Source organism: Oncorhynchus mykiss, chromosome 2 (genome assembly GCF_013265735.2).
Source record: "Oncorhynchus mykiss isolate Arlee chromosome 2, USDA_OmykA_1.1, whole genome shotgun sequence".
Lineage (NCBI taxonomy): Eukaryota > Metazoa > Chordata > Actinopteri > Salmoniformes > Salmonidae > Oncorhynchus > Oncorhynchus mykiss.
In genome coordinates, this window is record NC_048566.1 from 41,293,543 (window position 1) to 41,309,330 (window position 15,788).

At 39.4% G+C, this 15,788-nt stretch overlaps 1 protein-coding gene across 2 annotated transcripts in view; it reads left to right on the forward strand.

The window, feature by feature from the left end:
* The first annotated feature begins 1,138 nt into the window (after positions 1-1,138).
* LOC110489815 (ER membrane protein complex subunit 2) overlaps positions 1,139-15,788 on the forward strand; it is a 60,520-nt gene continuing 45,870 nt past the window's right edge. The window contains exons 1-3 of one of the 2 annotated variants that reach the window (XM_036948451.1): positions 1,139-1,222; positions 4,995-5,108; positions 14,093-14,157. In XM_036948451.1, coding sequence (XP_036804346.1) covers positions 1,183-1,222; positions 4,995-5,108; positions 14,093-14,157 — 219 coding nt within the window. In that variant the 5' untranslated portion in view covers positions 1,139-1,182. Of the gene's footprint in view, positions 1,223-2,847; positions 2,867-4,994; positions 5,109-14,092; positions 14,158-15,788 lie in introns of those variants that run through there. The other variant, XM_036948460.1, reaches the window with a different exon arrangement.

Genomic DNA, 15,788 nt, shown 5'->3' on the forward strand with positions numbered 1-15,788 from the left:
AAACATAGTCCTGTTGATCTCAGACAATACAACATTAACAAAGTATCTACATTGCAGTGATCGGTATTGGGGATGACATCAGGATTCTGAAATGTTTCTGTAAGTGAGTTTGTGTTGAGTCCACCTCAACAAGTGCCTAATGTGATAGAGGAGTGTGGCATGTAACTAACAAAGTCAGAGACATGGGATCGACAGTCAGAGGCCCCTTGAGAGGGAAATCAAGAAAGGAAAGGGACAACACAGCATCTCAAAACCCCTTTCCAGTCCTCCCTGGTAACAACCACAAATCTAACCAGGCCTCATGAAAGCTAGGTGTAAGATGAATATAAATTTAGCGTGAGCAGCATTGCAGAGCTCGGAGCCCTAAACCTCTGGAGAGGGCTAGCGTTACGGTTCAGGCCCTGTTTTGTGGTCAGTTAAAACAAGGTAATTTTAGGCCCAGTTACATAAATAATAACTGGAGGCAGTGTGTTAATCAGCGCTGTCAGATCTAGTACCTGTGTATGATGGGGGAAAGGGTCAGAGCAAGTGCATACATTGCTTTTGTTTACATCTGGTCCTACATCCAGCTCTGTAATAACTCTTATGCTAAACAGTCTGTTATGATCCTCTCCACAGGGATTAAAGTGATATTTTGGAAGTGTTGAAACTGTGGTCTGATTCTGAGTGTCAATTGTTAAATTAAATAGACAGGGACCTGATGTATCTATGCATCAGATAGTAGGATTCAATTACCCCAATGATTGAACAGTTGCCTCAAAGGAAACATCCATGATAGCCTTGCCTGCTCAATTACACACAGCAGTTTGAAGATGGCATGTGAGCAAGACATGCATAAAGTAACATTTTGTCCTTCTCTCTTACCATTCCCCTTCATCATAAATTATTTGACTTTCATGAATCTACTCATTTCAATAAAAACTGACAGTTTACACCCCACCACTCAATCACATTACACTCATGTTAATAGCAGACAAAACAATAGAAACAGCAGAAATATTAAAGTCCATAGAAATGAATAAAATACATTGAACATGTCTCAAAAATATGTTTGACTATTCTCGAGCTTGTACGTAGATTGAATGATCAATTGTTTTTACACTATTTAGAGTAAAGGTTCAGTGAGCAAAATAAACAAGCCACACCCAGTTCAATGACGCTGAACCTGTGCTGCCAAGAAAGATGGCGTCGGTATCAGAAATGTACGATGTAACTTGGGAAGGTAAACACAGACGATTAAACGTTTTAATGTACTGTATGACTGAAAGTGTACTGTTAAATCCTTGTATAATTCGACGTAGTGCATTTTAACTATCGTTCAAGGGATGTAGCTGTGTATGTCCATCTCATCAAGCCAACTGCTAACTTGTTAGCGCAGCTTGCTAACACGAGAGCCACTTGGCTAGCACATTATTTCTGCCTATTTTTTTATTTTTTTAGCAACGTTAGATAGCTAACGTTAAGCATTGATTAATCTGTTATTGTTGTCATGTTGTATCCCATTGTCGTAGCTAACAGTCCACAGCATGTGTGAGTTTACAAGGATTGCACAGCAGGCTAAGTTAGCTAGCCAGCCTAGGTACCTAACGTCTGTCAGCTGATTATAACTAAGTTAGCTAGCTAGCTACCTGCTGTCATGGTTCTGCCTCATTAGATGGCTTGCTAAAATACACGGTCTTGCAATGGATACTACTAATATGCAGGGAAAACCTGTTTTGGTGATTCTTGTCCATCATCAAAGTAAATCACAGCACGTTTTTGTAATCTTTCAACAGTTAACTGATAAGCTAAGTACAATGCCATTGGAAATTAATGTTGTAAATGTAATTTGTGTAACTAAAAATGACATTTACAATTATGCTGTACCTGCTTCCTGTTGACTAGAGATATTGATAATTAGTACTTTGCCAAAATACTGCTTTAAAGTGTCCAAATCAATATGCAGGAACAGTGTTAAGTTGCCTTTGGAAAGTATTAATTATCCTTGACGTGCGTTATTTGTAACTTATTTTGTACTTACTGTCTCTGCCACTGTCTCATGACGAAAAGGGCTTCTAGAAATCAGGACAGCGATTACTCACCTTGTGTATATAAATACTTTTTTATTTAACAAGTCGGACGTGAGGGATTTACTCCTGACACCCGACAAGGCCCTCATCTACCTACGTTATATAGGTATGCACATCGATGTTAAACTAGACATTGGGCCGATACCGAAATGCTTACGATATATCGTGCATCCCTAGTACATACCCCAACAAGAAGCCATGGATTACAGGCAACATCCGCACTTAACTAAATGTAGTTATTTTCCGGTTTCTGTTCCTTGATTACCCCTAGCAGTAATGCATACTGTCCACATCATGGAAACTCAGATAAAAAAAAATCACATTTCTCACTACCATTTTTTTATGTAAAAAAATGCTCCTAAGCACAATTTAACCAGCCACTGTGTCCATAGGGTCTGTGCAGCAGGCTGGAAGTGTGATGTCCCTACTACTAATAGATAGCTACTACTATTACTAGCTAGCTAAAATCAAAGCCTGCGTGTTGACACGGAAGGACAGGGCATTGTTATGCAAGTTTTCCAGAGTTTACTTAAGCTTGCTTGCTAGGTAGATATTTATATACATTGCTAATGAGCTTTGTTTTACATGTATATACAGTGCCTTCAGAAAGTATATGACTTTCTCCACATTTTGTTACAGCCTGAATTTAAAATTCACACAATACCTCAGGATTTTTAAAAATTTTAATTACTACCTCATCTCTGTACCCCACACATACAATTGTCTTACAGATTCAACCACAAAGACCTGGGAGGTTTCCCAATGCCTCGCAAATAAGGGATCCTATTGGTTGATGGGTAAAAAGCAGATATTGAATATCCATTTGAGCATGGTGACTTTAAAACAGAGTTTAATGGCTGTGATAGGAGAGAACAGGATGGATCAATAACATTTTAATTACTCCACAATACTAACCTAATTGACAGTGAAAAGAAGGAAGCCTGTACAGAATGACAAAAATATTCCAAAACATCCATCCTGTTCGTAGTGCTGAACGATTAGGGCTTTTTGAGTTTGATTATTAAAAAATGATCACATTCCGGTTTTGTTTGTTTTAGACTTTAAAATCATTATGCATTATGTGGGTTGAATTCTGTAACACAGAATAAAACAATTAATACAACTCCCATGATGGTAGTGACTGCCCATTACTGCTTACCACATATGAACTATTTATTCACATTACATTACTTAAAATATTTCAGTTGTGTATTTTACATTTGTTTTATTTGATGACTTTATTTATTTTCAATTCATCTCATCTTTATAGAGCTGCTGCCTATGCTGTCTGACAAAATATGTTTTTTTGTACTTCAAAGTAAATAAGGCATACTTTTATGACAGCTGAATACCAGCTATCAATCACTTAGATCATGTATTATCAGTTAGAGAACTCACAAAGGAGCAACTGCGCTTTATCACAATCGCACATTCTTCTGTCTTCCGTAGCAGGCAGAAAATAAACTAACCGGACAAGTAGATGCACAATGGATTATGGTCATTGTTGTTAATTACCACTTTTAATACGCTAAACTATGTAGAATATGGGCCTGTTGGAAACTACAACTTCCTACTACATCACACAGTTCGGGCATGATCCGATGTATCTCTAGAGAAACTGTGCGATGTGCGCATTGAGCTCACAGAAAAAAAACTAATGTAAAGTAATACTGCAATAAATGTGGCACAGTAATTAACTTCTTGTCCTGAATTCAAAGTGTTATGTTTGAGGCAAATCCAATACAACAGATTACTGAGTACCACGAACCATACTTTAAAGCATTGTTGTGCAGCAGCATGTTATGAGTATGCTTGTAATCGTTAAGGACTGGGTAGTTTTTCAGGATAAAAAGAAACAGAATGGAGCTAAAGCGTTGTCAGAATTTCTGTTTGTAATTTCAGAGCGTTTCGCTATTGGAACGTTCAGGGCGTACACTGGACACTCTGACTGAGTAGGGTTGCTCCGAGCGTTCTGACCTCACAACGGCAGTCAAGCACCCAAGCTAACGTTGGCTACTTCCAGACACAAATGAGAATCTCACTCTGACCATTTTACTTGCCCTAGCAGACCTGGTTTGGATGTTATCGAAAGCGTTGGTAACTGTGCTGCTGGCAACAATTTTAATTGTGCTTCACCAGCGTTTACTGACGTTTTACCAACGTTTACTGACACCGGCCATATTCAACGGGTGTTGAGCGTTCGTAAATTCATCAGTTATTCTGTCGGAATGGATAGCCAGAGTAAATTTACGAACACACCCCTTGTTCGGTCAGCGTTGTGTCAAGTCACTCCGGTTCAAACTGACTGGCGTGTGCAGAAAGTATCCAACTGATCTGTCGATAGCGCCTGCTAAATTTGGGTCATCAATGTTGTTGAGAAAAGTAGCAAAACTTTTGTAGTTCTCGATGGCAAATGTTATATCTTTCAAAAACGGCACGGTAGAGAGGACTGTCACAGCTCACGTTATAGACAGAAGCATGCTACATGGCCGACCAATCCAAACTCATCTCCCGGCATGTCCAGCCCATCCATTATCTCAGCCAAACTAATTGAACAGTCCAGGTGTGCAAAGCTCTATAGGCTTACCCAGAAACACTCATGAAACTCATGAAATACTTTCTGATGACACTGTATGTCAGGAACCAGTAGGTAGCCCAGATTTTTAGAGAGGTGGACCAGTAACCAGAAAAAGTGTGCACTGAACTGCATACTAGAGTAGAAGGCTGCTGGGTCAGGATCATTACCATCCACTACCTTTGTGCTATTGAGCAAGTTAACCCAATTGCTCCAGGGGCTGATGGTGTGCTGCTCACTCTCGTGTGTGTGTGCGCGCTCTCTACCTGATTCAATATGATGTTATAGGAAAGCATGTCATTTTTATATTGCCTGAATCCTGAGAAACGTTTTGATAATTGTGTTCACAGAAATGAGAGACAAGCTGCGGAAGTGGAGGGAGGATAACCACAGAAACAGTGAGCAAATCGTGGATGTTGGTGAAGAATTGATAAATGAGCATGCGTCCAAACTTGGAGATGACAGTAAGTACATATGCATTAAATCAAGAGTCACAGCAGAACAATTTATAGTGCTGTTGTAGTAGGCAGAATCTGTTTGTACACAATGATCCACAACACTAGCCATCCATCACAAGATGTTTGGGAGACAAGGACTTGATTTGTCAATTTGGTTTCATTCTTCATTTATTTTATTAATTGAAGAAAAAGGAGGATTATAATAGGAAGGATTTAAACTTTGATGTAGCCTAGACGTATAGTGTTTTCAGGCATCAAAGACATACACAAAGCCAACATTTACAGTCAGGCAGCATGTTCAATATAGACAACATTTAGTGGCAGAAGGGGAAATTAATTAATAGACTGTATTCTCAGTCTGGCAGAAAACATGCAAATACTGCAATCTAGTTTTAATATTGAGGTTTCACTGCAACATGATTGCTAGAACAGGTTGTACAGTAGGCCTATGACTGATTTGGTCTTGTCACAGTTCTCTGCTCATGAAAGCAAGGAAGTGACTGGTTGTCCAATGATTGATTAATTCAGTATGGAATCAAGGAGTACGGTGATCAGGCCTACCACTGTTTTATTTTTTGTTGTTGAATTTTTACCTATTTTTCTCCCCGATTTCGTGGTATCCAATTGTTTTTAGTAGCTACTATCTTGTCTCATCGCTACAACTTCCGTACGGGCTCGGGAGAGACTAAGGTTGAAAGTCCTGCGTCCTCCGATACACAACCCAACCAAGCCGCACTGTTTATTAACACAGCGCGCATCCAACCCGGAAGCCAGCTGCACCAATGTGTCGGAGGAAACACCGCGCACCTGGCAACCTTGGTTAGCGCGCACTGCGCCCGGCCCGCCACAGGTGTCTGGTGCGCGATGAGACAAGGACATCCCTACCGGCCAAGCCCTCCCTAACCCGGACGACGCTAGGCCAATTGTGCGTCGCCCCACGGACCTCCCGGTCGCTGCCGGTTACAACAGAGCCTGGGCGCGAACCCAGAGTCTCTGATGGCACAGCTGGCGCGGCAGTACAGCGCCCTTAACCACTGTTTTCATCAGCAAACGTAATGATGGTGTTGGAGTCATGCACTTCTTCTTGTAGCTCTTTTTGGAGCATTGGTAACGTGTCTGTCTCTGGCACTTTGAATGCCTAGTTCTCACCTCGGAAAGCTTATACTTCCCACCCAAAATGCCACAATATTGATACATTTCTCATGTAATTTGATCGATTTGTTTGTGAAAATCAATTTGTGGTCCAGAACTGGGGCAGTTGGTGCCTCAATACAGTGGCTTCAGAAAGTATTCACACCCCTTGACTTTTTCCACTTTTTGTTGTTTTACAGTCTGAATTTAAAATGGAATCAAATGAGATTTTTGGTCACTGGCCTACACATAGTAACCCAAAATGTGAAAGTGGAATTATGTTTTTCAAAAAAGGCTGAAATGCCTTGAGTCAATAAGTATTCAGCCCCTTTGCTATGGCAAGCCTAAATAAGTTCAGGAATACAAGTTTGCTTAACAAGTCACATTCAGTGGCAAGGAAAAGTATGTGAACCATTGGTCATAGAATTTGATCTGATCATCTAATTCATAACAATCCAAACACAGTCTGCTTAGACTAAGAACACACCAACAATTATACGTTTTCATGTCTTTATTGAACACACCGTGTAAACATTCACAGTGTAGGGTGGGAAAAGTATGTCAACCCTTGGATTTAATAACGGGTTGACCCTCCTATGGCAGCAATAACCTCAATCAAATGTTTTCTGTAGTTGTGGATCAGACCTGCACAATGGTCAGGAGGAATTTTGGACCATTCCTCTTTGCAAAACTGTTTCAGTTCAGCAATATTCTTGGGGTGTCTGGTGTGAACCGCTTTCTTGAGGTCATGCCGCAGCGTCTCAATCGTGTTGGGCCACTCCAGAAGGCATATTTTCTTTTGAAGCCATTCTGTTTTGGGTCGTTGTCCTGTTGCATCACCCAACTTCTGTTGAGCTTCAATTGTCGGACAGATAGCACTACGTTCTCCTGCAAAATGTCTTGATAAACTTGGGAGTTCATTTTTCTGTCAATGATAGCAAGCTGGGGCCTCCCAGGTGGCGCAGTGGTCTATGGCAGTGCTAGCTGTGACACCAGAGAGTCTGGGTTCGAGCCCAGGCTCTGTCGCAGCCGGCCGCAACCGGGAGGTCCATGGGGCAACGCACAATTATCCCAGCGTCGTCAGGGTTAGGGAAGGTTTAGCTGGCAGGGATATCCTTGTCTCATCTCGCACTAGTGACTCCTGGGTCTACTGTTTAAATGTGTTGAATGGAAACTGAAATCTGGACACTGACTGTAAGTCTATAACCTCACCACATAACCTTATTAATAACGCGTACAGAATTAAGCATTTCTTGCTGTACAATTATACACCAAATGTAGGCAAAATTTGAACTTGGGAACAGGAGTGAGAAATATGATTTATTTATTTCTCTGTCTTGAGAGAATGCAATGCTCAATTATATACCATCTGTAGAGGTGCTGTCTTTATCATAAAAGCTGATAGTATTTCAATCACATAAAATATGCACCAAAGCTGAACTGAAATCTTAAGTCTTTTTCACAGCTTTCTTTTTCCTTACATCCAGTCAAACTGATGTCATTTGGACATTTAGCGTTAGTTTTATTTTTTTAACATTCTATTTTCTCCCCAGTCCCGAAATGTATTTGTTCCGTGAATGACAGAGAGAACTTGACTGATGTCAACTAGATTGAAGCATTAATTCTATCGATCTATTACATTATTCTGTTGAGCAAGGGTTTATTTAGTCTTCTCGGGCAACATAAAATGACAAAGGAGAAGCTACATGTATCTAATTATAGACAAGTTGATTAACAAATGGCCAACCAAAATGTTGAAAATCAGGCAAAACAAAATTCTGCACCCCCTGTCAAAAAAAATCATTCTGCTGTCTTTGACTGTAGCCTATAGCGCTTTCTGTATTTATTTTTCAATACATTTCAAGAATTTCTAAAAACATGTTTTCACTTTGTCATTATGGGGTATTGTGTGTAGATAGGTGAGGAGAAAAATCTATTTAGTCAATTTTGAATTCAGACTAATAAAATGTGTAATTCAAGGGGTATGACTACTTAGAAGGCACTAGTGTAGCCTCAAGTTGTTGTTTTTAATCCAAAATAATAAATTTCCACCTCAAGGCAAACAGTATAGGCTAGTATCTTTAAAGCTGTAATCCGTTTGAAACCGCCACATTCGTTTGGGTTATAACAACAAATAGTCACTTGAGACACTGTTAGAACAGAGGGGTATACTGCAAAGCAGGATCAATAAGTGAGCCAGCTATCATTGAAAAGCAACCAAAAATGACACATTTCTTGTTCATTAAAAAAGCCAAACTTGTGTTTTTGTCCATTGAATCAATTAGACCATGCCCATTTTTAAGTTTCTTTCTAAAAATGTTAAGTTATCCAAATATTTAGGCTAGTTAGCTAACTCCTTGATCCTACTTTGTAGTATACCCCTCTGCAGAATATGTACTGTGTTTTTTTTTGTTTTTTTTTTGCGATGATGATGAACATTCCTCCGTTTCATCAACAAAACAAAAATGATAAGACGCTGGGTCGAACAGTGGTGTTTCACCTTATTCACCTCCAGCTTTAATGTGTCTCAGTTCTCAGAAGTCTAGGCCTATTCAGTATTTTTAGTAGGCTTACCAATGTGACTCAACTTTTTTTAAATTGAATGATGCAGAAGCTTGGTAAGCCTTTTCTTGATTAAAAAAATAACCCATATGTGATGGTTGGTAGCGGTGCACTCAGGTTTGCATTTTGGCTATGTGAAAGCCTGCTAGTATCTCACTATGTAGTCTTGCTGAACGACTCTGTGAAAGTCTATTTTCCTTGTACTCATTATGATTCATTCATTAGTCTTTATAGAGCAGGGTAAACACTTAACATGCCCCGGTTTTATTGAAACCAGTTCTTAAATTGGCTGTGAAACAAGATGGCAATTATCAAACAAGAGTTGGAATCATAAAAAGGCAAGAAACTTCAGGCGTTTTGTTTGTTTTGGCATATCAGTGTTCTTGTTGGGTTTTATTGTCCTTTCTCAGTTTACAGTTAGACAGCATTTGGCAGAGGACGTCTGGCGTGCTTGTCAAAACAGACATTTAGCATTAATTCCATTAATTGGATCCATTAGCCAAGCCTATTATTAATCACTGTCTTTTACTGTTACAGTTGATTGATTGAATAAGCACTTCAATAAACATTTCCTCTTTATTTTAAAACCACTGGATGAAATGTATCGGGCAATGTTGATAACCGTTGTGAATAAGGCGTCGCACCGTAACTGGTTAGGGGTATCACAGCGAAGTGGGGGGAAATGACATAATATTCTGTTGCCCTGGATAACAGCTGTGTAAGCTTTCTTTCTCTGTGTTTTAGGAAAGGGCTGCGTAACACTGTCTTTTATATGGACATCTTATGATGTTTAGAACATTTTCTATGAAGAACGAAATCTTAGAATACCAGCAGAATTTGATCTATAAAGCCTTAAGATGGTCAGTGGTCTTTCACCATGATTGATTCTCTAAATTAAGCTTAATATAACTTTTTGTTGTTGTTGTTTTGAACTGCATATAACATACACGGGAGAGATTTTCCCTTCTCCATCCAGTCCTGTAAATACATGGTTTTATTTATATGCTGCACATATTGTTGATTATTAATAAAAACGAGTGAGGATTGAGAGAAATTCTAGAGGTCGACCGATTATGATTTTTCAACGCCGACACCGATTATTGGAGAACCAAAAAAAGCAGATACCAATTAATCGGTCAATTTTTTAAATATTTTTTTTACATTTATTTATTTGCAATAATGACAAATACAAGAATACTGAATGAACACATTTATTTTTAACTTAATATAATACCTAAAAAAAAAAAAAATTAGCCTCAAATAAATGATGAAACATGTTCAATTTGGTTTAAATAATGCAAAAACAAAGTGTTGGAGAAGAAAGTAAAAGTGCAATATTTGCCATGTAAGAAAGTTGACGTTTAAGTTCCTTGCTCAGAACTTAAGAACATATTAAAGCGGTGGTTCCTTTTCACATGAGTCTTCAATATTCCCAGGTAACAAGTTTTAGGTTGTAGTTATTATAGGAATTATAGGACTATTTCTCTCTCTACCATTTGTATTTCATATACCTTTGACTATTGGATGTTCTTATAGGCACTTTAGTATTGCCAGTGTAACAGTATATCTTCCGTCCCTCTCCTCGCCCCTACCTGGGCTCGAACCAGGGACACATCGACAACAGCCACCCTCGAAGCATCATTACCCATCGCTCGGCAAAAGCCGCGGCCCTTGCAGAGCAAGGGGAACAACTACTTCAAGGTCTCAGCGAGTGATGTCACCGATTGAAACACTATTAGCACGCCTCCCGCTAACTAGCTAGCCATTTCACATCGGCTACACCAGCCTAATTTCGGGAGTTGATAGGCTTGAAGTCATAAACAGCTCAATGCTTGAAGCACAGCGAAGAGCTGCTGGCAAATGCAGGAAAGTGCTGTTTGAATGAATGCTTACGAGCCTGCTGCTGCCTACCATCGCTCAGTCAGACTGCTCTATCAAATATCAAATCATAGACTTAATTATAATATAACAAACACACAGAAATACGAGCCTTAGGTCATTAATATGGTAAAATCCGGAAACTATCAATTTGAAAATAAAACGTTTATTCTTTCAGTGAAATCCGGAACCGTTCCGTATTTTTTATTGAATTTTATCCCTCACTAGTTTTAAGCACCAACTGTCAGAGCAGCTCACCGATTACTGCACCTGTACATAGCCCACCTATAATTTAGCCCAAACAACTACCTCTTTCCCTACTGTATTTATTTTATTTATTTATTTTGCTCCTTTGCACCCCATTATTTTTATTTCTACTTTGCACATTCTTCCACTGTAAATCTACCATTCCAGTGATTTACTTGCTATATTGTATTTACTTTGACACATGGCCTTTTTTTTGTTGCCTTTACCTCCCTTATCTCACCTAATTTGCTCACATCGTATATAGACTTGTTTCTATTGACTGTATGTTTGTTTTACAACAGCACAGAGTTACAAATGGAGTATGTGTCGAACTGCTTTGCTTTATCTTGGCCAGGTCGCAATTGTAAATGAGAACTTGTTCTCAACTTGCCTACCTGGTTAAATGAAGATATATATTTTTTAAAGGGTGGCATCCCTAAGTCTAAATATTGCTGTTACATTGCACAACCTTCAATGGTATGTCATAATTATGTACAATTCTGGCAAATTAATTACGGTCTTTGTTAGGAAGAAATGGTCTTCACACAGTTCGCAACTAGCCAGGTGGCCCAAACTGCTGCATGTACCCTGACTCTGCTTGCACTGAACGCAAGAGAAGTGACACAATTTCCCTAGTTAAAATAAATTCATGTGAGCAGGCAATATTAACTAAATAGGCAGGTTTAAAAATATATACTTGTCTATTGATTTTAAAGAAAGGCATTGATGTTTATGGTTAGGTACAGTGCCTTGCGAAAGTATTCAGCCCCCTTGAACTTTGCGACCTTTTGCCACATTTCAGGCTTCAAACATAAAGATATACAACTGTATTTTTTTGTGAAGAATCAACAACAAGTGGGACACAATCATGAAGTGGAACGACATTTATTGGATATTTCAAACTTTTTTAATAAATCAAAAACTGAAAAATTGGCCGTGCAAAATTATTCAGCCCCCTTAAGTTAATACTTTGTAGCGCCACCTTTTGCTGCGATTACAGCTGTAAGTCGCTTGGGGTATGTCTCTATCAGTTTTGCACATCGAGAGACTGACATTTTTTCCCATTCCTCCTTGCAAAACAGCTCGAGATCAGTGAGGTTGGATGGAGAGCATTTGTGAACAGCAGTTTTCAGTTCTTTCCACAGATTCTCGATTGGATTCAGGTCTGGACTTTGACTTGGCCATTCTAACACCTGGATATGTTTATTTTTGAACCATTCCATTGTAGATTTTGCTTTATGTTTTGGATCATTGTCTTGTTGGAAGACAAATCTCCGTCCCAGTCTCAGGTCTTTTGCAGACTCCATCAGGTTTTCTTCCAGAATGGTCCTGTATTTGGCTCCATCCATCTTCCCATCAATTTTAACCATCTTCCCTGTCCCTGCTGAAGAAAAGCAGGCCCAAACCATGATGCTGCCACCACCATGTTTGACAGTGGGGATGGTGTGTTCAGGGTTCAGCACTGTGTTGCTTTTACGCCAAACATAACGTTTTGCAATGTTGCCAAAAGGTTCAATTTTGGTTTCATCTGACCAGAGCACCTTCTTCCACATGTTTGGTGTGTCTCCCAGGTGGCTTGTGGCAAACTTTAAACAACACTTTTTATGGATATCTTTAAGAAATGGCTTTCTTCTTGCCACTCTTCCATAAAGGCCAGATTTGTGCAATATACGACTGATTGTTGTCCTATGGACAGAGTCTCCCACCTCAGCTGTAGATCTCTGCAGTTCATCCAGATTGATCATGGGCCTCTTGGCTGCATCTCTGATCAGTCTTCTCCTTGTATGAGCTGAAAGTTTAGAGGGACGGCCAGGTCTTGGTAGATTTGCAGTGGTCTGATACCCTTCCATTTCAATATTATCGCTTGCACAGTGCTCCTTGGGATGTTTAAAGCTTGGGAAATCTTTTTGTATCTAAATCCGGCTTTAAACTTCTTCACAACAGTATCTCGGACCTGCCTGGTGTGTTCCTTGTTCTTCATGATGCTCTCTGCGCTTTTAACGGACCTCTGAGACTATCACAGTGCAGGTGCATTTATACGGAGACTTGATTACACACAGGTGGATTGTATTTATCATCATTAGTCATTTAGGTCAACATTGGATCATTCAGAGATCCTCACTGAACTTCTGGAGAGAGTTTGCTGCACTGAAAGTAAATGGGGCTGAATAATTTTGCACGCCCAATTTTTCAGTTTTTGATTTGTTAAAAAAGTTTGAAATATCCAATAAATGTCGTTCCACTTCATGATTGTGTCCCACTTGTTGTTGATTCTTCACAAAAAAATACAGTTTTATATCTTTGTTTGAAGCCTGAAATGTGGCAAAAGGTCGCAAAGTTCAAGGGGGCCGAATACTTTCGCAAGGCACTGTATACATGGCTTTTTTTCGCGAATGTGCTTGTTAAATCATCACCCGTTTGGCGAAGTAGGCTGTGATTCGATTAGAAATTAACAGGCACCGCATCGACTATATCCAACACAGGACAAGATAACTACACATGGTTGATGATATTACTAGTTTAACTAGTGATTATGTTAAGATTGATTGTTTTTTACAAGATAAGGTTAATGCTAGCTAGCAACTTACCTTGGCTTCTTGCTGCACACGCTTAACAGATAGTCAGCCTGCCACGCATTCTCCTTGTGGAGTGCAATGTAGTCGGCCACAATCGGTGTCCAAAAATGCAGATTACCGATTGTTATGAAAGCTTGAAATCGGCCCTAATTTATCGGCCATTCCGATTTAATCGGTCGACCTCTACTTGAAAGCAATTCCCCAGGATTCAAGGGCTAGATAGCAGACATTATTTTAGGACTGAGTGGTGTTATGAGTGTCTGGGTTGATAGGAAACCATGACTAGATAGCAGGCAGACATTTTCCCTGTTCAAGATATTGTGATATGCAAATGAAAGTGAAAAGTTTGAAGTGAATGCCCACAGTTGAAAAGAAGCATGCTTTTGGAGAGCAGATTGGGCCTAAATCCCTATTCCTGTTGAGGCATCACTTAGGGCCAGCTCCTGTCCTTCCTATGATCCAGTAGAAAAATACGAAAGCACTTTGTTAGTCAGACTGTTAATACAGTATTAGTTCTATGTCAATTGATCATGTTTTGATGTTCCCGCCTGACACTGTACTGGAATATTAAAACAGTGCTTTTTCTCCTGTGCCCAGTATGGATAATTTATGAGCAGGTGATGATCGCTGCGCTGGACTGCAGTCGGGATGATTTGGCTTGGGTAAGTGAACTACCGACAGCTGCCACACACACCCAGCGACCTCAACCCATCTCCCACAGTCATTTCTACGTCGTCACCCCCCATTGCCAAATGTGAAAATATTTTTATTTGGCCAAAAATATTATCCCATTTGTCTGTACTTTGGAAAAAAAACATTTGCTGAGCAGTGTTGGAATAATGGAGGGTAAAAAAACTCACTATAGATGAACACAGTGTTAGCTGTAAACCTTTATGGAGTTTAACTCCCCCTTTCCTTGTTGAGTCATCTGCCATCACAGAGTTAACTAATAGATATGTTACTGAAAGTGCCTTCAGAAAGTATTCACACCCCTTGACTTTTTACACATTTTGTTGTTACAAGGTGGGATTCAAATGTATTTAATTGTAATTTTTGCCAATTATCTACACAAAGTAATCTGTAATGTCAGTGGAAGAACAATGTGTAAATTTGTAAAATAATTATGAATAATAGAACACTAATATAGCTTGATTACATGAGTATCCATCCACCAGAGTCAATACATGTTAGAATCACCTTAGGCAGTGATTTTAAAAAGAGTCTTAATGGGTAAGTCTCTAAGAGCTTTGCACAGCTGGATTGTACAGTATTTGCACATCATTATAAAAACACAAACAACTTGAGAGAATAAAAAAATTAAAAATCATTGCTAGACTAGGCCACTCAGGAACATTCAGTGTCGTCTTGGTAAGCAATTCCAGTGTAGATTTCAAGGGGTGTGAATATTTTAATTGAAAGTCAATATATATATAAAAAAAGAGTTCTTAACAGGGCGTGTGTTTTTTTACCCTCGCCGGTGTCGTCTCCTTCAGACATGAGGTCGTCGTCAGAGAAAGGGGTGTGAATAGTTTCTGAAGGCACCATGATTTTTCCTCCCATATATTTTGTTGATTGAACAAGGGGAGAGATTGATACAAATTACCTTGTCCATCCAGTCCGTTAAATACAGTGCCTTGCGAAAGTATTCGGCCCCCTTGAACTTTGCGACCTTTTGCCACATTTCAGGCTTCAAACATAAAGATATAAAACTGTATTTTTTTGTGAAGAATCAACAACAAGTGGGACACAATCATGAAGTGGAACGACATTTATTGGATATTTCAAACTTTTTTAACAAATCAAAAACTGAAAAATTGGGCGTGCAAAATTATTCAGCCCCTTTACTTTCAGTGCAGCAAACTCTCTCCAGAAGTTCAGTGAGGATCTCTGAATGATCCAATGTTGACCTAAATGACTAATGATGATAAATACAATCCACCTGTGTGTAATCAAGTCTCCGTATAAATGCACCTGTACTGTGATAGTCTCAGAGGTCCGTTAAAAGCGCAGAGAGCATCATGAAGAACAAGGAACACACCAGGCAGGTCCGAGATACTGTTGTGAAGAAGTTTAAAGCCGGATTTGGATACAAAAAGATTTCCCAAGCTTTAAACATCCCAAGGAGCACTGTGCAAGCGATAATATTGAAATGGAAGGAGTATCAGACCACTGCAAATCTACCAAGACCTGGCCGTCCCTCTAAACTTTCAGCTCATACAAGGAGAAGACTGATCAGAAATGCAGCCAAGAGGCCCATGATCACTCTGGATGAACTGCAGAAATCTACAGCTGA